Genomic DNA, 24,956 nt, shown 5'->3' on the forward strand with positions numbered 1-24,956 from the left:
CATTTAGAGGTATATTTAGCAACAACGCAATGATAGTAGCGGCACACAACACTTCCTGGTGTTTGTACCACCATATGCATTTCAATTGAGCTCATGACTTTTTTTGAAATTGGGGCAATAATATGGATGCATGAAGTGGGGCATAAATAAACCTAAATATGGATGTTTTTGTTTACCTGTAACCCAGTTCTCTGTTTATTTACATTCTGTCATTTCCATACTTCTGTCCTACATGCCTGTGAATATTAAAGGCTTTTTTACAAACACTACATACACACATTTTTCAGGGCAGTTTGAGCAATGTTAAATCTGTGTGACCACCCCATCCATTTACATTTCAGATTTAGATGACCCCATTGTGACGGTCCATCAGAGTATAGGAGAGGCAAAGGAGCAGTTCTACTATGAGAGGACAGTGTTCCTGCGGTGTGCTGCCAATTCAAACCCTCCGGTGCGGTACAGCTGGAGACGGGGAAGGGAGTTCCTGTCTCAGGGTTCGGACAAGGGTGTGGAGATCTATGAGCCATTCTTCACCCAGGTAAGACATTAGCTCAGACGTACTGTATTCACAGCAGTAATGTAATTTGGAGTAGACGTCACAGTTACAGAGTGAATGCAAACCATTTTTACAGCATGACATAGCTATTTAAACTTATAACATTTAACATAACATTTACCTATTTTGTCTCACAATTCTGACTTTTTTCAGTTAAGTTTTTAAATTAAATATATGGCATTAGTGAAACAGAAGGACACACATCTTTTGACAGTAAAAAAAAAAAAAACTGATTTCAAAACACAGTTATGTCACATCCGATAAGGCACAGTGATTGGCCCAGAGTGGATCCATACTGGTAATTAGTCATAAGACATAGGGTATTTCAGGACCTGTTCCGCTCTTATTCTTATTCCCTACAGAGAATCAATCACGCAGCATTAGTCTGTGCACTTAAGGGAGATTCTGCATGTTGTTTTCAATAGAGCCTTCTTTATCTTTCAGCCTCTTCAGAACTATGAATATGAAACTAATGCACTGCAGCTTTCTGTCAATGTCTCAGGTTACAAACAGATCAAAAGCTTAGTATCTTCAGAACGTTTTGGTATTAAGCAGTGCCACTATTTTGAACTGATGGACTTTAAGTGCCTATCTTTGTAGAACTGACCTCAAATAATTTACTTATCAGATAAAAGTGAGCCACTTGTGCACATAATCAACTGGTTTTTAACTGGTTTGGCTTCAAAATATAAGCTTATTTATTTTGCCATCATAACCATGCATCATTATATGGTTAGTTGCATTTAATTATTAGTATTTAGCATTGTTTCCATGCTGTTTATGATCAGCATAGATCTGTGCCGATTTTTGGGGGCCGCTAAGCACCAATTAAAAATCAGTGCTGTATTGTAAAATGAAACTCACAGAACTTACAAATTGTGTAAGATTACTCTATAAAGATCCAGCGGCCAAAAGGGGTTCAAGACCAAAATTAGCACATTATCAGAAGTCTTTTAAAGCACAAAAAAGCTCAGATTAAAAAGTCAGATTAATTTGATATGGCTATTTTTTTCTCTCTCTTTGCTGATTGTATTCCGAATATTGCTTTATGTATGGAAAAGTTTTCAGTTTGTCAGTTGACAGTTTGTCTAACAAAACAGAAGTTATATATATATAGCTTAATATCATTAATATTAATAAATATTAAATGTGAACTAAAGCAAAACCCATTGAGTTTTCCTGCTTTATAAAATGTTGTCTGCTTGGGTTGTAGGGGGAGACCAAGATCCTGAAGTTGAAGAACCTGCGTCCGCAGGACTATGCTAACTACACGTGCACTGCCTCTGTTCGCAATGTCTGTGGCATCCCCGACAAGAGTGTGCTATTTCGGCTCACCAACAAAACCGGTGAGAGCTATACCAGTGGCTTCTCCTTGTGCACAGTATTGTGTTAGTAGTGACCTTTTGCTAAATTTGAGCCATCCAATGAGTAAGAAACTACATGCGAGCACCACAGAAGCAACTCTCAAAAGGAAGTGCCCCGAGGCTCTTGTCACCACAAGTGCTGTGTGGTCTGATAATCAGTGAGCTGTGAGGGCTGCATGTGTTATTGAGTATGTTACGCCTGTTACATTTAGAGGCCTGCTGCTACTTTTCTCCTCCTTCATCGGTTGATGGCTGAAGAAACCGCCCCAGGCAGATGTTTTCACTGGCCTTGCATTTAATTCAGTCCACGGCAAAACCATATTCTTAAGGAAATGGCCCTGCGGGTCCCTGTGCTCCTTATCTGTCTCGGTGGGCTTCACATGCTGCTGCGACGAAGACCTGACCTTTACGGAATCCATTAAAGAATGAACAGAGTCGGCAGACCTTTCCTTCTGGCCATCTCTGTTCTTCTATATCTCTCTCACTCTACCACCCCTCCCATCCTGCTCATTTTCTTGCACTATACTTCTTTCTCATTTCTTTCTCACATTTCTGGCAACACATCGGCTGGTGATGATGTTCACGGCACAATCCCGAGGGTTGACTGATTGCTTTGCCCTTCCATCATAGCATGCCAGTTTGCTCATGGGAGCAGACCTTGATTAAATAGATTGGATATAGCACATGTTGCATTACAGGGCAAAGTAAATCAATCCCTTTGGGTGATAATTGTAAACACACACTTTTTTAAAGTATTAACACATTGGGGTAATAAGGTAAACCACCATAATTGTCATCAAGCTATGACGGTATGTGAACTTTGTGTATATTTGCTGTAAATACTCACTTGAAGCTGGTCATACACCTGGTTTTAGGCCCCGTCCACACGGAGACGGAGCTTACCCCAATCCGATCTTTTTTTCCTCGTCTCAAGAAATATCCGCGTCCACACGAAACCGCATAATGATGTAGTATACATGCCAGACCAGTATGTGGCGCTGTAATTCTGCCACAGAGATACACTAAAAACAGAGAAGAAGACTTGGACTATGCTCATAAACCTTGCGCGTGGTACACAAACGAACATGGAACAATACATTTATTAATCAGTGTTAATGTTAGTTAATAAAAAGACAATCGTTCAGTGTTTGTTCATGTTTTTGTTGCTGTTACGTGACGTAGAGGTGTCTGACTAGGGGGGCGACGTGGGCTGATGACGTCATCGTTTCAGAAAATATACGGTTTAGCCTTCCAGACGAAAACGCAAAGACTGCGTTTTCAAATTTATCCACTCTGGGACCCGGTTTCAAAAAATTGCGGTTTCACCTGATGAAAACGCCGGATCCGTGTGGACGAAACGCCTATCCAATAAAAAATTTGTGCGTATACACAGAAACGCGTCTCCGTGTGGACGGGGCCTTAGTTCCTGGTTTCGTTCCTTGAAAATTGCATCATGCCACTGAATTAATATTCATGAGTCAAGATGATAAGTTTTATAGTGTCTTCTTCCCTTAAGTTTAAAGGGATACGCCACCCAAAAATGATATTTTTCCAATCATCCTTGCTTCTAACTTGAAGATAGACTGAGAATTTCAGATTCCTCAAAGTTGAAACTTTAAAAACCAGGCAAAACAAAAAGCATTGTAATCCAGTTCCAGTCCCCAGTTGTTTAATCAATCCGTTCCCAAGTGAAATGAGGGTGTGTGTGTGTGTGAGAAAAATACTAATATGCTTAACTTTTTAAACTATAAACCATCATTTCTGGCCAGCTGTGGTACATGCGTTCACTTGACGTAAACACAGAGGTAATCCATAAACCCCCAGCTGATGAATCAGTGTCTTCTAAAACAAAACGATGTGTGTGAGGTGTGTGTGAGGAAAATACTAATATGTAAAACTATTTAAACTGTAAGCCATTGCTTTTAGCCCACTGTAATACACGTTAATTATAATTAAATGTCAAACGTGATGTACAGTAAGTGCAGCAGCACTCATGCAGGTATCCTTTTAAAAAAGAAAATAGGTCTTCTACATAAAGATGATAAGAGTAACCCTGTCTGTTTTTGTCCTAGCCTCCCCGACTATTAAGCTGCTTGTGGAAGACCCCATTGTGGCCAACCCTGGGCAGACAGTAATCCTGGTGTGCATCATCTCTGGAGGCGAGCCCACCCCGAGCCTGACGTGGGTTCGGAACACCGAAGAGCTTCCAAAGAAGAGTATCCTCAAGAGTGAGACCCTTACAATACCTGCCATCAGCACGGAGGATGCTGGTGTTTACAGCTGTGTAGCCAGTAACAATGTGGGAAATCCTGCGAAGAAATCCACCAACATTGTCGTCAGAGGTGAGAAGCCAGGCCTTGAGGCTTTGCTGGTTTAGTTTGTTTGTTTAGATGTACAGTATCATAGTATCATGGTCTGGAGTGCATGTGTATTAGTATCTTTGTGATTGAACAACCTTAGAGTATGAGTTTGCATCTGGCTAAAACTAAAACTGCCAGTAGGTGGAGGTAAATATTTGTAAGTAATTGAGTCATTAATTCATTCAACTGCTGTGTTTTGCTGTTGCTTTATATGCAATATTTTCATTGCCAAAATAAAAATGTTGTGTTTAAAATTTAACACAATATTAACTTATAATTTACTGAACTGTTGTATAAAATCACTGGGACAATAAATCGATGCATCGCGAATCATGAAATTATTTTTATTCTGCGATTTTCCGAAGGCATCGTGATTCTCTCTTGAATCATTTCTTGAGCGTAGTTTTTAACAGAAGGTGGCACTGCGTGCTTTAGAAATAGCAGAATTCTGCTTGCTTCCAGTTCCTTACACACGCACCATTTGATCCTAAAAAATTAAAGTTTGAAAAGGTTAAAGCAAATTACAAGGATGTTCACAGTGGGCATGTGTTTACATTAATCTTGCATCAAAAAAGCCAATGTACAAGTACATTTAACCACTTGCATTGATCAGCTGAACGCACAAGCGCTCTTTGTGAGCATTTGAGTGTGCGGTTAAAAATTTGCCTAGAGCGCCATTTGAAATGTAAAATGACCATTGCAACAGGTCTGGGGCAGGGCGGTGCATTAACTGCGTTAAAACATAATTTTCCATAGCTACTTAATTAATTTAACACAAATTGACAGCCCTAGTTTATAGTTAAAATCAATTGAAAATTTACAACCAAAACAAACCACATCACAGTCCTGGAAACCTTAGAAACATTAAATTTGTAAAATAGTATTAAAATTTGAAGTGCTCCCTCATGTTGTAAAATTCTGTTTAGAAAGGTTATGAACAAAATTACATTGTTAATCCATTGAAAAAAACGTTTTTTTATGCAAATAAATATGACATTTGTATGTAGTATGTTATCGGTGAATGAGACCAATTACTTGGAAAAAAAAAAAATCCAATTTTTTTCACAAAAATATTAAGCAGCACAACCTTTTTCAACATTGGTAATAAAAATAAATCATTCTTGGCCATTATTGAATCAGCATATTAGAATGATTTAAGTGATAAAGGATTCTGTGACACTGAAGACTAGAGTAATGACTACTAAAAATTGAGCTTTGCCAACCTCCGAATAGACTACATTTTAAAATAACTTAAAATAGAAGCAGGTACATTCAATAGTTTTATTTTTTATTGTATTTTTTATTAAATAAATGCAGCCTTTGTAAGCTTAAGTAAATTTTGAATGGTAGTGTGTGTATATAGGATGCTGCTTGACAAAATGCAAGTAGTCCATGTTAGTAATAACATGGGGGTGTAAATAGCATATAATTTCCTTTAAACTCAGTGTAAATTGTCTCTGCCTTTAAGTTTTCAAGGCTCTCATATTTCCAGTCAGCATTTTCCACTATATTCATTTCCATTTATCAATGCATAATGAATTACTTAATGATTATCATGAAGGTAAAATGACAGTACATGGGGTAATAAAATATCTTGACAATGAATGCAGCATACAGTTATGAATAATGAATGACCGTATGCATCAAGAAAACAGCCAAGTTGTGGTTTGAAGCTGATGTGAAAGGACGAAGATGTTGCAACATCTTAAGCGTTATTAGAAAACTATTTGTTGAAAGTTGCTTGAAGGTTTGAAAGACTGTGCATTGCTCTGAAATGTCTTATAAATAGGTGTTTTTCCAGCCAGCATCATTACCTAGTGCAATAAATATCCATGACTTTCACATACTACATCTAGCCATAAAATGAAATGGAGAAAAGGATTTTCTTTTTCAGGCATCTGTGTGCGTGTGGGCTGCTCTCTGGTGAAGCTTTACTATCCCTGCTTGGAGCAGCTGTTGTAGCTTACTTCACAGTTACTCCTTCTCAAGATTGATCCCCGGTGTGCTCCAAAAGCTGTTTACACATCTGGAGGTCCAGGTTTTTACGTGAATCCCTTACTGTCTGTCAGCTCACCGGGTCTGGGAAGAACAGTGAGATTACGCATTTCCATCGAGTGTATGAGACTGTAGAGTATGATCGCTGTCTTCAGTGTCTGGGCCTTTAGTCATGCGTCTTCTGCGGATGCATGTCCATGGCATCGCTGCGATCGCATCCCTCCCTCCTCAAGGGGAGTGGAGCAGATCCATCTGCCACTACCTGTGCCGTTTTCTCTGCCACGAGCAAAGGACTGCCAGCTAGCACTCTGGGAGATTTGAGGGTGACAGTGAGATATTCTCCACCGGGCCACGTCCCACAGACCTTACACTTCACCTGCAGCGCATGTCCTGTGCGGTGCTGTGTTCAGGTTGTGGTGTTTTCCATAGACCCCACTATATCGTCACAACATACCTTGTAGTAGGACACATTCTCTGCTCCTCAGTGTAAAACCCAATGAGAGGATGCGTGCTTATATGCACAGGGAGTGGCTCAGCATGCAAAGTCCACTAGCCAGTTCTCATTGGAGTTTTCTCTTAAATTCAGAGATGATTGGGTTCCTAAGTGAGACCCCAATGTCATCACAACATAACATTTCCGTTCCTCCATCAGGGAATGTGGGTTCATCAGTTTTTTTTTTTTTTTTTTTTTTTGGACAGCATCGTTTTTAGAAACCTTTTTAAATCTCCTTTTTACAGTTTGATTGAACTTATGCGTTTAGTTTGAAAGAGAGTAATTGTGGTGAATAGATTCTTACAGAATACTTCACAATTTCATGTCTTTTGTATCACTCAGCACTCTTTCTTCTCACATAATGAAATTATTAAACTCAAATCAGTAATCATTAAAAAAAAAAAAATCATATTCCATTTAGTTTGTCATTTAATAAGTGAGATAATACTATCAGTTGGACTTTGTCGTAAATTATACAACAGTTTTTGTCCTCAAATTTGATTGCTTGACAAGTATTCCATGAGCACTGCTATAACAGTCTTAACAGCACTGGGAGTTTTCACTTTTTGCATCACTCTGCTTATCTGGGCTCTGTGTTTGCATTAGTGGTGAGGACTTTTCAGTATGTGCAGCGGATGTTCATGAATGATTAACTGAATAATAATGAATTTAAAATGAATAGCTGGTCAATTAAAACACACACACACACATTTGTTTTTGTGAAAAGTGGGGACATCCCATAGGCGTAATGGTTTTTATACTGTAGAAACTGTATATTCTATCGGCCTTCACCTAACCCTAACCCTCACAGGAAACTTTGTGCATTTTTACTTTCTCAAAGAAACTCATTCTGTATGATTTATAAGCGTTTTGAAAAATGGGGACATGGGTTATGTCCTCATAAGTCACCCTCTCCTTGTAATACTTGTGTCATACCCATGTCATTATACAGAGTTGTGTCCTGATATGTTACAAAAACAAGAGCACACACACCCACACACACACTGACCCTTGCTATGAGTAAGTCATAGAATTATTCATTCATGCAACTGATTCATACAAAAACACTGATCTGTTCAAGAATTGGAGGTATGCAACAATTATGCTGCTGTGCTGGCAAAGCAAAAACAGATTTACTACCAAATTTGTTTATAAAATGTAAATTACTCTATATTAACATTGTTCATCTAATTATTGTAACAAAAGCAATATTACAATTGTTGCACAATTGTGCTGCTTTGCAGTACATTGTTCCACGTTAGAATGCAGTTGTTTATTGCCAAACATTACATTCCAAGACACTTTTTGCATTATTCATCCATTGTAATAATAAAATGATATTATTTTAACGTTCATTTCCATAATAAGACTTTGTTTTCTCACACATACTAATTCTCTGGTGGCTCTGTCTTTGGTCCTGATAGTGTCAGGATCTTGGCAAGGAGGAACTCAGGTGCAGACAGGATTTACAACACAAACAGGTTTATTCACAAAAGGGGAAAAATAAAAACCCACGAGGGGGAAAACAAGGGCTAGGGTAAACACTAAATAATTCTACAAAACACAGTAAACAAGGTAAACAAAGACTGAACACTAACTACTAACAAACACTCACTGCAGGACAAAAGACTTCGAGGAGTTTCAAGGACAAGGTACAATCACGAATGATGAACACATATGAGGTACACAAATCACAATGAACCGACGCCAGACAGAGCACACTTGGAGACCTAAATAGGGGAAACAATCAAGACACGACAGGTGGCACAGATGGGACAATCAAGACACGACTAGGTTAACAAGGGGGGCGGGGCAAGGGAACGAGACAACACAAGCACATGGCCCAAAGACAAGGCCATGCGCTTGTACACAAAACATGGGTCTGTCATGATCCTGCCTCAAGACTAGGAAAAATCAAGGACACGAGGGCAGAATCATGACAGAACCCCTCCCTTAAGGAGCGGCTTCCAGACGCTCCTCAAGGGAACATCAAACACGGGACATGACTGACATGACAGACTGGGACACAGACACAAACCAGCAAGACATGACAAATAACAACAAAGGCAAACATGAGTACACAACAGCAGGGTTAGGGTGACAAATCAAAAAAAACAAACAGGGAAGGGGAGGAGGCGGGACCACAAAGTTCATGGGGGACGGACCAGGGTGGGAGGGTGGGGCAGGAGTCTTAGGAGGACGGGACGAAGGCTGACAACGAGGGGTACGGGCAGGTCTGGGTGGTGAAGGGCGGGGAGGGGTCTCGGGACAACTGACAGGGGACATGATAGGAGCAGACAAGGGACGCGGGGCAACACTTACGGGACGCGGGGCAAGACTTACGGGACGCGGGGAGACGACAGCTGGACACGGGGGGACAACATCTACTGTACACGGGACGACAACATCTACTGGACACGGGACGACAACATCTACTGGACACGGGACGACAACATCTACTGGACACGGGACATCTACGGGACACGGGGCAACATCCTCTGGACACGGGGGGACAACAGGACTCGGGACATCTACGGGACACGGGGCCACATCAACAGGATACATGACTTCATCAGCAGGACACGGGGCAACACTCACGGGACACGGGGAGACGACATCTACGGGACACGGGGAGACGACATCAGGACACTCGGGATTTCTGGGGACAGGGTCTGAGGACAAGACAGGACTGACGGGGACTTCTAGGATACGGACAAGACTAGACAAATAATCAGAAAAGGCTTTAGCCGCTAAGACAATTGGCATCTCCTTACGAGATGAGATACACTGAACTAAAGTCTTTGCTGCAGAGTCGGCCGCGGCACTCTCCTGCGCTCTCACGACTGCCGACTTGCATACTGCCCTCTTCTTTGCCGGCTCGGGCACGCCAGTGCTCACCGCTGCTGGCTCGGGCACGCCAGCGCTCTCCGCTGCTGGCTCGGGCACGCTCACCGCTGCTGACTCGGGCACGCTCACCGCTGCTGACTCGGGCACGCTCACCGCTGCTGACTCGGGCATGCCAGCGCTCACCGCTGCTGGCTCGGGCATGCCAGCGCTCACCGCTGCTGGCTCGGGCATGCCAGCGCTCACCGCTGCTGGCTCGGGCACGCCAGCTCTCTCCGCTGCTGGCACGGGCACGCCAGCGCTCACCGCTGCTGGCACGGAAGGAGACAGGGTCACAGGACCGGCAGGCCCCTTCTTCCTCCTCTTCCTGCTCGGGCGCGGTGCAGAGGCTACAGCTGGATCAGAGGCGGGTTGGGGGAGTTTGGTCTCGGGCAGGGCAGCCTCGGACGCCGAAGACTCTGAAGCTGACTCCCATGAAAGCCGTCTCCCTCGCTTGTTGGGGAGACTTAAGGTAGTGGGAGGTACCTCAGGATCTTGGGAGGGACCTAACTGATCCCCCAGGGTTGCCACGGCCAGGACACGACCCTCCGGGATCGCCGGCAGCTGGGTAGGTGGGGACCTCTGGGGCTCCTCCTCTCGCCCGCTCGCTCCGGAACGACCTCCCCTGGTCCCCCGGAACACCACAAGGCGAGAGCCCTCAAAACGATCTCGCTGGCTGGCTGATGCCATCCAGCATTGCCTCCTGTCTGCTGAGTTCCTTTGTGGTCGGTTCATTCTGTCAGGTATTGGTAGGGAGGAACTCAGGTGCAGACAGGAAGTAACTCAACACAGGATTTATTATACAATAAGGGGAAAACAAAACCCACGAGGGGGAAAACAAGGGCTAGGGTAAACACTAAATAATTCTACAAAACACAGTAAACAAGGTAAACAAAGACTGAACACTAACTACTAACAAACACTCACTGCAGGACAAAAGACTTCGAGGAGTTTCAAGGACAAGGTACAATCACGAATGATGAACACATATGAGGTACACAAATCACAATGAACCGACACCAGACAGAGCACACTTGGAGACCTAAATAGGGGAAACAATCAAGACACGACAGGTGGCACAGATGGGACAATCAAGACACGACTAGGTTAACAAGGGGGGCGGGGCAAGGGAACGAGACAACACAAGCACATGGCCCAAAGACAAGGCCATGCGCTTGTACACAAAACATGGGTCTGTCATGATCCTGCCTCAAGACTAGGAAAAATCAAGGACACGAGGGCAGAATCATGACAGATAGCTCTTCTATAATTGCTATTGCAGAAACAGACAATCCAAGCCACTAAAAAGCCACTTTTTCTGGAGCATTAGACATGCAATTATTTTGTCTGACTGCGTTTTTTCTTCTTTTTTTTTTTTACCTAATGATCCAAAACCCTTACAACACTATCAGAGTATTTTCAATGTATATTAAAGGGGTCATATTAAGCTATTTAAATTTTTCCTTTCTCTTAGGAGTGTTACAAGCCCTTGAAGATCTGTAAAGTTGCAAAGACTGAGGTCTCAAATCCAAAGAGACGTTCTTTATAAAAGTTAAAAAGAGTCAACCACTCCTACTTAATACAGCTTGTTTTAACACGCCCCTACATGTTTACATCATGATGTGGGAAGATTTGCATAACACTGCCCAAATGTTCACACAAAGAAAGATGGCATAACTTTTATTCTGTTGCCGCTGCCACCATGTTGTGGAGACACTGTGTGTTTCATGTTTGGCCTTCCAAAAGAGAACACAACTAGAAATCAGTGGTTAAGTTGTATTTACAACACTGTTCCAGAACAGCTGAACCTAAATATACAGATGTGTGCAATGCATTTTGCGGAGAACAAGGAATGTTTACTGTGAGAGTAGTCTACAATGCCGGTGTCTGTTTCTATAAAATGGGTCAATTCCAACTTTGCAAGGACAGTCTGGCACTTCTGACCTAAGGTATGTAAGTAAGTTTTCATATGTAAAGAATTTGCCACTGATGATTCAAACGCAAGTTTTAAGCGGTGTAGAGTAGTGCTTGTTATTTGTTGTCTATGTTTACACAGTACGATACGCAATGTGTAAAAAGACAGTATAGTCATTATCTATAATCTTATAATCTTATAATCATTAATTATGTCCCCACTGGATGCAAAAATGCCTCATTTGTAATGGATTTTATTGGTTTTGTCTCATCACGCGGCTGGATACATCACAGTGTTAAGGGACATAACATTTCCGTCACACACTTAAGGCATTCAGCCAATTACAATGCACTGGAAAGCTGGCCAATCAGTGTACACCTCGCTTTTCATAATGATTAGCTTTGTAAAACCATCATGTTTCAAAAAGGCGTGGCATAGAGGAGGAACAATAATGTACAGTATGTGGAAAATATTTTTTTTGTGAACCTTAAACCACATAAACTCATTGCATTACACCAAATACACAAAATAATGTTCTTTTTAGCAACGTCATATGACCCCTCTAATTTAAACTAAATTAACTTCCGACAATGCCGTTCACCTTACTTTTTTCTTTTTTTGATGTATAAGCCAACTTCTGATAATTTTCTACTACATTACATGGACAACATGAATGTGGCAATATCATTGCCATGACTTTATGGCTCACTTGTGGCCAACACTGCCTTTTCGTCCTAGCCATGGTTGCCATTTAGGTTTTATATGCTTTTCTTATGGATGGAAACAACAATATTGGCCAGAAAATACGATAGGCCCATTCTCTAGCTCGATAGATAGAGCACGGTTTTAGAATATAAGACTGTCAGAGGGGATGTTACAAGCATGAGCTCCGCAGCTTCTTTCCTGCACAGATGGCAGAATCTCATTTGTTGGGCAAAATAAGCCAGGGATTGGAGAGAAAACGATATTACATGGTAGGGTTTGGAAGTTGGGTAATCCCAACACACTCTGCTGGCTACCTGTACAAAGCTTTATTATAGCAGCTGGACTGGTCATTTGAAATATGACCTTTTCTCCTGCAATGGGAAAAAGAGCATGTGTAGCCAGATGGGGCAGTGTTTGAAGTGAAGAGGTAGAGCTGTTTGTCCAATCACTGTTTAGCCAGGAAGCTGCATGCTTGAAAATTGATGAAGGTAGAATAAGATCTATGATTAAAGATTTTAATTACATATAAAATGTCCATTCATTTGGATTACACTGTTTTAACATTTAAGTAATAAACATAATTTGATGCATATTTATCAGTCATACATAATGCCATAAGAATTAGATTTATCTAATAATACTAGTAAACTGAATGTTATGTAAGTACAAAATAAGTTTATATATTAACATAATTATATTCAATATAATGTATACAATACAATATAAACATATATATATATATATATATATATATATATATATATATATATATATATATATATATATACATATATAACATGGTTCCCTGAGAGGGAACGAGACACTGCGTCCTCTAGCAGTCACTATAGGGAACGATAGAGGATGCAGTGCGAGTTCCCTTGAAAGGGAACATACAGCATGGTCAGTGAAGCCATATTCCTGGGTGAATGACTCTATGAGCCTGTTTTTCTATTTGTGGTATTTTAATAAAATAAAGGGAATTCATAAAATATGATACCTCATTTTTATTGATGATACCTCTGCATTTGGAAAGAGAATTGTATTTCTATTTTCCAAATACTTTGTTCTCAAATTCAAGAGAATTTCTAATGGAATTGTTAAGGATTTATTAAATCATTACATTTCTGATCCCTTTCCCTGTTTATGGTGCTTTTGATGCTTGATTATAATTGCATGAAAATTGTATGCACTCCACACAGGAAAATTATGTAGTAAATGATGATGGAATTTTAATTTGTTGTCCATTGCTTCCTTTAATATAAGAAATGTCTTGAATAATCATGCTTAGCTCCTACACAGGACAAACACAGGGCAGTGATTACGGGGGCAGATTGGTCTGATGAGACTCATAGTGGGACGTCATTCAGCAGCACCCAGGTGGGAGTAACCAGATAGCCATCCCTGAGTAAGGCCTTTTCTGACAGCTCTATTCCAAAACCCTCTGGCGGCATCATCAATAAAACCCACCCCACCCTTCCCCAGTTATCACTCAAATAGTGAGCCTTGTCAGTACCAGCACAGAGCCTCTTCAGCAGATTATGCCAAATGTTGCAGGTTCTGCTCTGCAGATAACTGGAAAATAACCTGACTCGTTCTTTATAAGATATTTATTAGCTGGAGTTGGGGTGTTGGGAGGAGCATTGATAGAAGAAAGGGTATTGCTGAGCCTGCAAACTGCCATAGAAACTCATCTTTTTATTTATTTACAGAGGAGATATCATCTCCCGTTTGGGCCATGTTCCACCAAGCAATCAAAACAGGCATGCAAAGATTGGTCCTACCATCCCCCTACTCATGGCACCTGAAATTGATCTTATTTCTGATATGTAAATTGCGTTCTACCTGAATCGCTATGATGGTCGTTCACATAAACTATTTTCTCAGAAAAATTGCTATGCACATTCGCCGTTGTCTGTAGCACAGCGTATTGTGAATGCGAGGGCACATTGGTGAGATTCCACAGGATATTATGACTGGATGCAGCTTGGCCTGTAAAGCTGTTTTCAAATTAGCGGGTCCTGCGATGATCCTCTCTTGCGTTGCACTACTTGACATATTCTTCCACTAAATAACAAAATGGATAATAGAGAATTCAGTTGCTTTTGATGAGGCGGTAATATTAACAGACTGCTGCAGTGGTGATATACTACAGTTAAAAACAGATTTGTATTTAAGCATTTCCTCCCCTGCAATGGGAGGACTCACATCTTGTTGGTAGGGCTTTATGTTGATTGTAATACAGCCTGGAGAACGTGAGATGGTGGGTTTCATTCAATCATTTTTTAGTATTATTTACTCTACATATATATATTGTTTTGCATTCACAGAAATGTGGCACCACATATTCATCAGTAAAAGACTTTTCCTGACTATTCACTCTGAATGCACGACTACAGGGCTGGTCAGAAGGATTATTGATTCTCATATAATGTTACAAGAGCGTTTTGACAATGATATGTTCTGATTGCTGAGCTGAGGAAACAGCTAACTAATTATAATATCACAAAAAAAGACGTATCCAAAACATAATCATTTGAAATGCATTCCCCAATACCCTTTGCATATATTTGACACCAGAAAGGAATCATCTACGAGCATTGCAAATGCATTATTATTGTGTGCATGCCATGCACAGAGCATTGCAGTAATTCAAGGTGAAGTCTTAATTCTTTCCCAGACATTTCATAGAACAAACAGTTACAAAACACAGGTGCAAATGGTGGAGAGAAACCATTATGTTGTCTCTTATGAGCTCCTTGTTATATTCTTCTGTTGGAAAGCTCATTAAAAGTTGAAGCAAAAAGTTGGATTTCCATTTTAAGCTTTTTTGAAATATCAAGAGATGTTATTACAGCGGATTACTGTAAGAAATCCTCCTCAAACGCTCAAAGTGAAGCAACCTGGCTTTAAATGTTCTGGAAAGATTATGCAGCTTGTCTCTTGGTAATTGCTTACCTGCAGTGCTTTTTGATAATGACAGAACTCATGGGAAGGAACTGGACTCAAAAGCATTAACACCCTGCAAGTTTTATGGGGTCACCAAAGAGCACACAGTTATCTCACCACAATATTATGCTATTGATCAAGTCGCAAATTGACCAGTAAGGCAAGGCCTGCCGAGCTGAACCTTACCTTACATAATGAAACCCTGCAAAGTTGCAGCTCTGCTTTATCGTCCATCTCTCTCTTAATATTCACTGGCAGTATCAGCATCGTAGTCCACCTTAAAACATCCTTTCTTAAGAGTCCAGATTGTAATAGCTTTTAATATGTGCAGCATGAAGGCAAATAAATTGGTTGAGATATCATAAAAGCTGTTTTGAAATAATCCAGTGACTGATTAATAATTAGGGCCAGATGTACAGCATTTTCAAAAATAATTTGGAAATGGTGTTTTGCTTTGGCTCATGGCTAGCTTGAGATTTGGGATCCCACAAGTGACCAAGACATTTGACGTTTGTCTGACCCCTTTACTCCTGTTGAGAAGAAAGCAGTGAGTGCTAATGAAGATTGAAACAATGCTTAAAATTTATGAGATTTCTGGTTTATTTTATCGAAGTCAATGTGAAATGTCATTTTAGAACAACGACATTCACAAACTATTTTACTTGTGGAATGTGACATTTCCCAGTGGAACAAGTAAAAATGTAGGGCAGGACTTGATTTGATTCACTGGGAACTGATCAAATTGTGAAAATTGGTCTGCATTACATTTGATGTATAATCATTTTCTAACTGTTTTAAACTCATTTTAAACCTCTTAAATCAATTTGTTTAATCATTTTCTAACTTTTTAAATTCCTTATTCTATTGTTGTGGTTTTATGTAAAGCACTTTGAATTACCATTGTGTATGAAATGTTCTATATTAATAAACTTGCCTTGCCTCTCAAATGATGATATATATATCTATATATATATATATATATATATATATATATATATATATGCATGTTTTTAGTGTACATTTATTTAAAAAAAATCAATATTGATGTTTTAATTTTAAATGTGTATATACATCAAATTAAAACATAAAAATCCAAAATGATTGTATTATTCATTGATTTTTTTAATTTATTTTAAAAAAAAATCTGAATGTATATAAAAAAGAGAATTTCAAGTAAATCATTTAATAAAACAATACCACCAGGAATGTTTATTAGTAATAAGTGGTTAAAGTCATGATTTCATGTTGACTTTAGAATTTGTTTTTTTTGTTGTTTTTTTTGAGAACAGCAAGAAGCTATTTCGGTTTATTTCCTGTGTTATTTATTTTAACCCCTAAATATCCTATAGCTGCTGTTCAGTCTAGTGTGGCTTTAAGTTTGAGTTATTTATGAATGTGAGACACACTGTGCGAGATCTCTTAATCCAACCTGGCAAAGATTCACTCATTAGCGTGTGTGGAGGGGTGTGCAAGAGTGAGGAAAGTGTGTGTCATGTCACGCCGTTCTTACATCACTTCCAGTGTTGTATATGTCAGTATGGTTGAGTCAGAGTTCTTCTCAATGTCATTGACAAAGGATTGCGGTTCTGTGAAAGGAATCTTCTGTTCTCCGAAGAAAGTGCGTGACTCCCTGACAATCCCTTATCTAAATAATATCACGTGTTTTGTGTCTGGAGGGGCCCTTTGTTTATTTCTCACCTTTTTACGGGGTGATAGTGGGATGGTGTATTTTAAGATCCAGCTTTACTTGTGCTGCGTTCACAGGCTAAGATGGTAGTCATCCACCTTCATCCCTTGAAAATAGCCCATTGGTATTTTATTAACATTTTTAGTTTTGTCATTTGTATGTCATTGGCTTGTCACAGTAATAATGGCTTGAAAAGCAGTGGTGTGAATGAATTGTGGCAAAATGTTGTGCATTAAAATATTTTGAAATTACATTAAGCAAAGACCTTTTAGCTATGTCAACTTACGCACTGCATTTAATGCATCATTAAATGTGCAGTACAAATCTTGTATGAAGAGATTAAGAGACTTTTATGATGGGAAATGTCCAGCGTGTTACTACCTCTTGAGCAAACTGATATTTTATAAGAGGAAAGAGTCTTCATAAATGGATGTTTATTCAACGCCTGGCTTTTATCTACCAGGAACTGATTAAAACGCAGTTTTCAAATTTTTGTTTTAACTAACTAAATATTTTATATAAAAAATACAAATACGTACGTAATATGAAACAACTCAATATTTTACTGTACTTCTATATTTGCTACTGTTAAATTTACTTTTATTTGAAATCTATTTATATTAGGAAAAATAGATTAGGAAAAATCTATTTATAAAGAAAGAACCATGCATTTGTGTGCAGTAAATCAAGGTAGTGAGCAGAATATTTTTATTTTATAATATTTGTAATGATTTTGAGGTATATTTTAAATGTGTAAATATTAATATAAAGTAATTTAATTGAAACCAAGCTGAATTTTGTAATTCTGTGCATTATTTGTGTTTATTTAGTTACATGTTTTACTTTCCATCAATGTCATTTCCACCACTGAATGTTAAAAAAATAATAATATTACATGACATGTAACCAAATTCCCTTGTGAAGTATGTGTGTTCAATGGTAAAATAATCTAATGAAAGTAGGTCTTAAGAATTATTTTCAAAAAGCTGAAAGGGACAAAATTGGCCAAAGCTGAAGAAATATCCCCATGAGCTGAATGTTTCATTGATGTTAAATCAGTCGCATTTCATTCTGTCCACACAGCTCTGAAGAAGGGCAGGTTCTGGATCACACCCGACCCCTATCATAATGATGACAACATCCAGATCGGCAGAGAGGTGAAGATATCCTGTCAGGTGGAGGCCACGCCGCCTGAGGAGCTGATGTTCAGCTGGCTGAAGAACGGCCGTCCGCTGCGTAGCTCAGAGCGCATGGTCATTACCCAGACTGACCCAGATGTTGCCCCAGGAACCACAAACCTGGACATCATCGACCTCAAGTTTACTGACTTTGGCACTTACACCTGTGTGGCCTCACTAAAGAATGGAGGGATACCAGAGATCAGCATAGACGTCAACATCTCCTCCACCACTGGTGAGTTATTCTTGTGTCCTAACCACCCTCCCACCCAATTTATTCTTTCTTTTTCTTTCTTTCTTTTTCAAATTAAATGATTAATATAAAAAGAAATCATAATAATGTTGGCGCTCATGATGAAATATCCAAGCAGTTCTATTTTAGCATTATTTATATACTATTCAGTCCCTCCAGAAAAACGTGGACTTTTTTTGTGATTGTTGCGGGCAAAAATCCTTGATTTTGCGGCACGTTTTCTTAAAAAATGCGATGGAATATGCGGGATATTTTTGCAATTTTATGCGATGAAATTGCGTGAACTTGCAAAAACTGCGGTTTGATGAAAAAGAGAAAAAAAAGGTGATTCCCCCAACACCTTTTTCTCACTAGGCTACTACCTGTAAAGAGTAATTTCTTATTACTTCCTATGATAAGCGAGCATACTAAATCACAGAATATTTAAGTTGCAATCTCTTACTGCAACGTAAATTTTACATACTACTAATATAATTAAAGTTTTTGGTAGTGTTTTGTAACAAAAAAGTGCAATCTTACAACTGTAAAGTTGCATCAACTTCTGAATGAAACTACAACAGTGTTAGTAGCCTATTGAGAAGGGGGTGTTGGGGGAATCACCTTTTTTTCTCTATTTCATCAAACCGCAGTTTTCGCAAGTTCTCGCAATATAATTTGGCTCCACTGTCATGTAACAAACAGGGAAACTGCTTCGCGCGTTCTTTTGCGCTTATTTTTGTTGGCAAATAATAATGATTTGCCGCTTCAAGTTTCACCCTGGTTTCACCGCGGGGTTTGCAGATGATGTTCACGTCACGTAATTACGTCACTTCATAAGGTTCCCATGGCAATAGGGGGAAATGGCGCTTTACTTGTTTGAAGTAAACGCAACATTTTTCAACTTTCTGCTAATATATGAGTTTTTGCAACGAAATTATGAAAATCATGATTATGAAATCATGCTAGCCCCACATATTTTGCTTTCTGAAATCATCAATTTATGCGGCAAAAGAGCGGTGTATTTGAAAAAATGCGACCCCGCATAAATATGCGGCCTTTGGCTGATTATGCATTAAATCATGCGGTCACATAATCGCGTTTTTCTGGAGGGACTGACTATTATATTATTATTTTAAGCTTCAGTAATTGTGCTGTGTGCTTTTGTATTTTGTATTTTTTATATTTATCATTGATTCCTTTTTCCAAGTCTAATCAGTGGAGTATTTAATTGTAGTATTTCTGCTTCAAATTATTTATTTCAGTTAGTTCGTTTAAGTTTTTCTTCTAGTATTTGTATTGTATTTTAGTTTTGCTTTTGTTTCAATTATTATTAAAATTTTAGTTTCTGTCAACAATAGCAATACTGTAACCAGGGCATACACAAGTTCATAAACCTGAAGCCGTTAAATATCACTGCCATGAGAATTCAAAAAGATTTACTAAGTACATCTATCTTTGAATGTCTATGTTTGAACAAACCTGGCACTTACAATAACATTAATTTATTAATTATGAAAAGTGATTAATTACAAATCATGCATGTATTACTGAGTAAATGAAAATAAATTGCAGTGAAAATGGGGTTAATGGTAGGATGTCAGATTCTTTGGTACAATTTCAAAATTATTTATGATTGAGATCAGTTTTTTACAGTGATTACATTTAATAAATTTTTGCAGACTTTTCAGCACATTATGGTTTTATTGCTTCAATAAAACAAAATAATCTCAGCCTCCCCCATTAATGACATTTTAATAATACAAATGTCGATCTGAAAGGTTTTTTTCCATCAAAAAACATAGATAATGCTGTTTTAGGCCTTTTGATGTAGCCAAAATGGGTAATGTGATTTGTTTTCTGTCTCATTTCATTATGCAAAATATTCTCTGTTTGTTTGTTTGTTTGTTTGCCCTGGGTCTGCTAAAGAAGTCATGCTTAATCAACCTGCAGATGCACGATCTCTCTCCCACCAGGCTCCCTGCAGTCGCAATCGGAAATACATTCAGCATTGTTCTCCTCTTTTCTTGTCTTTTTTTTTGTCCTATACTCGTTACCATCCCTTTATGTAAATCTGTCTTTCCCCCTCACCTTATGTAGGAGAGAATATAGATTTGTCTTTTATCTCCAATGGAGGAAAAAATTATTTTTTTCCTCACTGTACAGTATTTATCTGTCTTTGTCATCATCTTTCATATCCCACATCTCATATGTGCATGATAGGTTTCATTATGACAGTCCATTTCTTGTATTATGTCTTTTCCTGCTTTTTAAGGCAACCCCAAAAGAATGCACTCATCCTCACTATCCAATATCCACTATCCACTTTGACACTTCATGTCCTCATGCTTTATGTACAGTAAAGTAAGATTCATGTTTAATGGAAAGGGCCTGTGTGGCACCCCAGTGGCTAATTTCAGAGGAACTGATGTTTCTGTGGCATTGTTCAGGACGTTGATGTCTTCAGTTGACCTGTCTCACAGAGCATGTCATCACATCAACCTGACCCTGCGGTTTCTGAGGTCTGGACTCAATCAGAATAGCTGATGGAAAGTGTTCTGGTCAAATTGTTCAGTCACTTGGGGATTTGATGTGGAAACTCACATTCCCTTGTACCTAGACGTCCTGAGTGCCTGTCAAAATTTGAAGGAATGGTATGGGTTTAATACAAGGATCTGTCAATAGCATTTGTCCATTACAACAGAAAATATGTTTGTTTCGTTTCCTAGTTAAAGAAAAAAAACTCTTACAATGTAAGAAGATGAGGCTAGGCAATAAACATTAAACTACAAACAGCTTATAATTATTGCATGAGAGTATTTACATATGTATTGACATTAGACTAAAGTTGTAGTAGAATAGCTTACTAACCTTGTCTGTGTAAAGTGATATTCAATGTTTTGTTGTCATGACAAAGCAACAGAGATCAAGCCTGTAAACCCAGTAAACTTTGCACAATGTCCGTGCTAAGATACCACAGAAAGAAGGTGACAACATCCTTGTTTACATAGAGCTGAGCCGGTAGTTTGCCAGACTGTTGTCTGGATTCAGTAGAAGAACATAAACCTTGTTTTCTTCCTGTTGTCTGCATACATGTATGATGTCTGACGGTGAAAACCAGCCAGAAACATTGTTATCTAACACCTGGTGGCTGACAGGATGTCTTTGTTGATGTATGGCAAAACTTATACGGATATTATATCTGTTGTGACAAATAACTAGACGTTTATTCACCTTGAACAGTAGTCCCACTGCTATAGATTGATTATTTCATTTATGCAGAAAGTAGAAAAATATATATATAAATATACTATATATATAGTTTTTTTTGTAATTTTTTTTCATATCAGATTGATTTCTGAAGGGTCATTTGACACTGAAGACTGGAATAATGGCAGTTTCAAAATTAAAATTCAAAACAGTTTCAAAATTACATTTCAAATTATAGAAATATTTCAAAATAGAATTTTGGTGCAGCCTTGGTTATAATAAGACACTAAACACTGAAAAAATCTTCCCGATCCCAAATTTTTGAGTAGTGTAGTATACAAACATTTTTAGTGTGTTTTGTGTGTATAGTGTATATTTTTTAGTGTATATTGTATATTTTTCTTCTTTATGAGTTTTTTTTCTTTCATTATGTAATAACCCAGTTGACTTGTATTGGACCAGGTCCATTTCTTTAAGGCCTTGTTTTTTACATAAAATGTTTTGTACAGTAAAATGATGCACTGTGATATTTCCGTAGCTCATTATGAATACGATATCATCACTGTGATCGTCATCTGCTCTCTTCTAGTTCCACCCAACCTTACCGTCCCACGAGAAAAGTCCCCATTAGTCACTCAGGAGGGTGACACAGTAGATCTGCAGTGCCTGGTCTCCGGCAAACCCAAACCCATCATCCTCTGGTCCCGTGCTGATAAAGAAGCACCCATGCCGGATGGAAACATGCAAACCGAAAGCTATGACGGAGTTCTGCGCATCGTCAATGTCTCCCGTGAGATGGCCGGCACGTACCGCTGCCAAACCAGCCAGTACAACGGCTTCAACGTCAAACCCCGAGAGGCCATTGTGGAGCTCATAGTGCTGTGTAAGTAATGGACGTGTTTGTTTCTCATGCACTTTAGCTGGACCTAATTAACTTACATTCAGGCTAGAACACGCATTTCTGTCATGGTTGATTGGCAAACCATTAATTTTCTGTAGAAATAAATGAAAAAAGCATCATTCATTGTAATTACAGACAACCTTGGTGAGCGATGCACAATGCTGATCTTTTCTGCATGTCTCATTAAGACTCACAGACTCAATTAGCACAGGTGTAGAGGTTAATGCAATGTAATGTATTCCATATTAATATAGCATAGCATGAATGAATTACTGAAAAGGACTTTGACTCGAAAAAAGACAGGTACATGAGAGGGTCAGATAGAAGTTATAATGATTATTTCATTTATGCAGAAAGTAAAAAAAAAAAACATGTTCTGGCTATGGATACATACTTTACTCTCTCCTACAGATCATAAAATATAAAATTATAGTCATAATGCAAGTGAGATGCATTGCGTACACTTCACCTACACTGTAAAAAATAAGTGTAATTTTAACTGTAAAATTTTGTAAAAACGCTACGGAAAAAAACTGATAATAGGTTAACAGTAAGTTCCCGTACTATATACAGGGAAAAACTGTAAAAGATCTAACAAAGCATTTAATGTAAATTTACAGTACAATGCTGTTAATTATACAGCTTTTAGAAGTAAAAAAAGAACAAATCAATGTATAATTTACAGTCTAAAACTGTAAACTGATATTCCCAGAATTCCCTGCGTGACACTCCACGTTTGAAAGTATTTTGTTTAAATAATCATGTTTTTAAATAGTTCTTGTTATCAGTTATGTACATTTGAGCTTTATGTTACATCTTCTGTTGCTTAATGAAAGTTTTTTGCATTATTTAAGTATCACGTGTGTTACCATGATGGTGTTTTGTGTTTCCATAAATGTGCACCTTCTATATGTTAATATATACTTCTGCTTGTGGTGAAGCTACTTGTGATTAGCTTTGATACTTCATGTGGCTTTCTCTTATACAGTACCATCTTTATTATTATGGTGGTTGTCAGTATTTTCAAGGTACAAAACAGATTTAATTTTGTGTGTTGTTGAATTTACTGGTTTATATTCACATTTTCTTGTTTGTAAATTACAGCTTTATATTGTAAAATTAACAGTTTTTGACGTAAATGTGTTTACAGTTTTCTGTATTTTTACAAAATTATTCTGGCAACCACAGCTGCCAAAAAGTTTTTGTAAAAACAACAAGAAATTTTTTACAGTGTAAATTATCTGAAGAGATTTTAATTAAGTATCTGGCATTTTAGAGCTGTCAGAAAGATCTGTTATTTCCCATAATGCCCCTGTCATCTTGTTAATAACTTGCACGCTAATGGACATGTGTTAGAAACAGTAGTGCTACATGAAGTGCTTCTCAAGACAGATTGTATGTAGTCCTTTATCCAGTTGGCCTTGTCGATAGTATTGTTCTCTCAACCACCGCTCTTACCTCTACTGTATGGCATGACAGGTCTGCTTTGTAAAAGAACTGCATTTCAGGGCAATTCACACACTTAAACACACTTTGTACTTTTTCCACTGAATTTTTTTTTTTTAAATGACCCCTATGTATGCCTTCATTAACAGTGCATTCTGCTAGAAGACAGATTTCATTGAAAACGTGTGCTTGGAGGAACAAAATGTAGCATCAGCCAGCTGAAAAGCACTCACCACTTCAAGATATAATTGCTAAAACTGTATGGATCCACACAAAAAAATCATTCTGGCTTGAATTTTAAATAACACTTCACGATATATCTTGTGTCAGCATTTTACTTCTCTAATGTGTTCAGAATCTCTTTTTGTCTAGAGGGCCAGATTGGTCTGAAATAGCCTTTGTGTGTTTCCTGTTGTGCTCTGAGTCAGTGATTTTGTTTGTTAGCCACGATTCAATGCTTTTATTGTGTTTCTGTGTAATTGCCTGGTCTCCCTGGGCTTTGTTTTTTGTTACACCTTACTATGAATTCAGCATGTGTGATCATTATGTCCTATTTAGGTGAATCAAACAATCCTGACCTTTACATATTGCACTGGCTTAGTGAAAACTAATGAACACAAGATCTTGTAAGAGCTGTAGACCGTCTCATGAAATTTGCTTAAACCCTTCATACTTTGCTCTAGGATTATTATTATTATTATTTCTACATAAAATGAAAGCTTGTTTGAAATCGAATCATTTTCTTGGTGAGGCAAACACATGTCAATTGTCAACTGCTTTTTGGGGCATGATAATATAATTAAAAACCCTACTCTTCAGTTAAGTACTTGGCAGTTCGATTTTAGTTTTTATGCAGCAAGCAGCACTTTTGTCCATTTAGAAATGTGCTTATACTTCACCCAAACATTACTTTTCATGTGTTTCATTTTTCACTTACACAAACAGAGATATTTTGAAGAATATAGTCATTTTTTGAAAGCAATTATAATGAATGGAGTCTTATAAAGTTTCTAAAAGGACATACAAGTACTGGAAAAGTATCATAAAAGCAACTTTGACACATTGGAAAAATTTGCCCTATTGCAGAA

At 38.4% G+C, this 24,956-nt stretch overlaps 1 protein-coding gene across 1 annotated transcript in view; it reads left to right on the forward strand.

The window, feature by feature from the left end:
* The window catches only part of LOC113074543 (MAM domain-containing glycosylphosphatidylinositol anchor protein 2-like), a gene marked incomplete at its 5' end in the record, with an annotated part of 88,777 nt that overhangs the window by 12,267 nt on the left and 51,554 nt on the right, over positions 1-24,956 (forward strand). Inside the window, 5 exons of the mRNA XM_026247403.1 lie at positions 342-538; positions 1,770-1,902; positions 3,993-4,262; positions 17,988-18,317; positions 22,111-22,404. Of these exons, the coding sequence (XP_026103188.1) occupies positions 342-538; positions 1,770-1,902; positions 3,993-4,262; positions 17,988-18,317; positions 22,111-22,404 (1,224 nt within the window). The remainder of the gene's footprint in view (positions 1-341; positions 539-1,769; positions 1,903-3,992; positions 4,263-17,987; positions 18,318-22,110; positions 22,405-24,956) is intronic.

Source organism: Carassius auratus, unplaced genomic scaffold, assembly GCF_003368295.1.
Source record: "Carassius auratus strain Wakin unplaced genomic scaffold, ASM336829v1 scaf_tig00015055, whole genome shotgun sequence".
NCBI classification, from domain to species: Eukaryota; Metazoa; Chordata; class Actinopteri; order Cypriniformes; family Cyprinidae; genus Carassius; species Carassius auratus.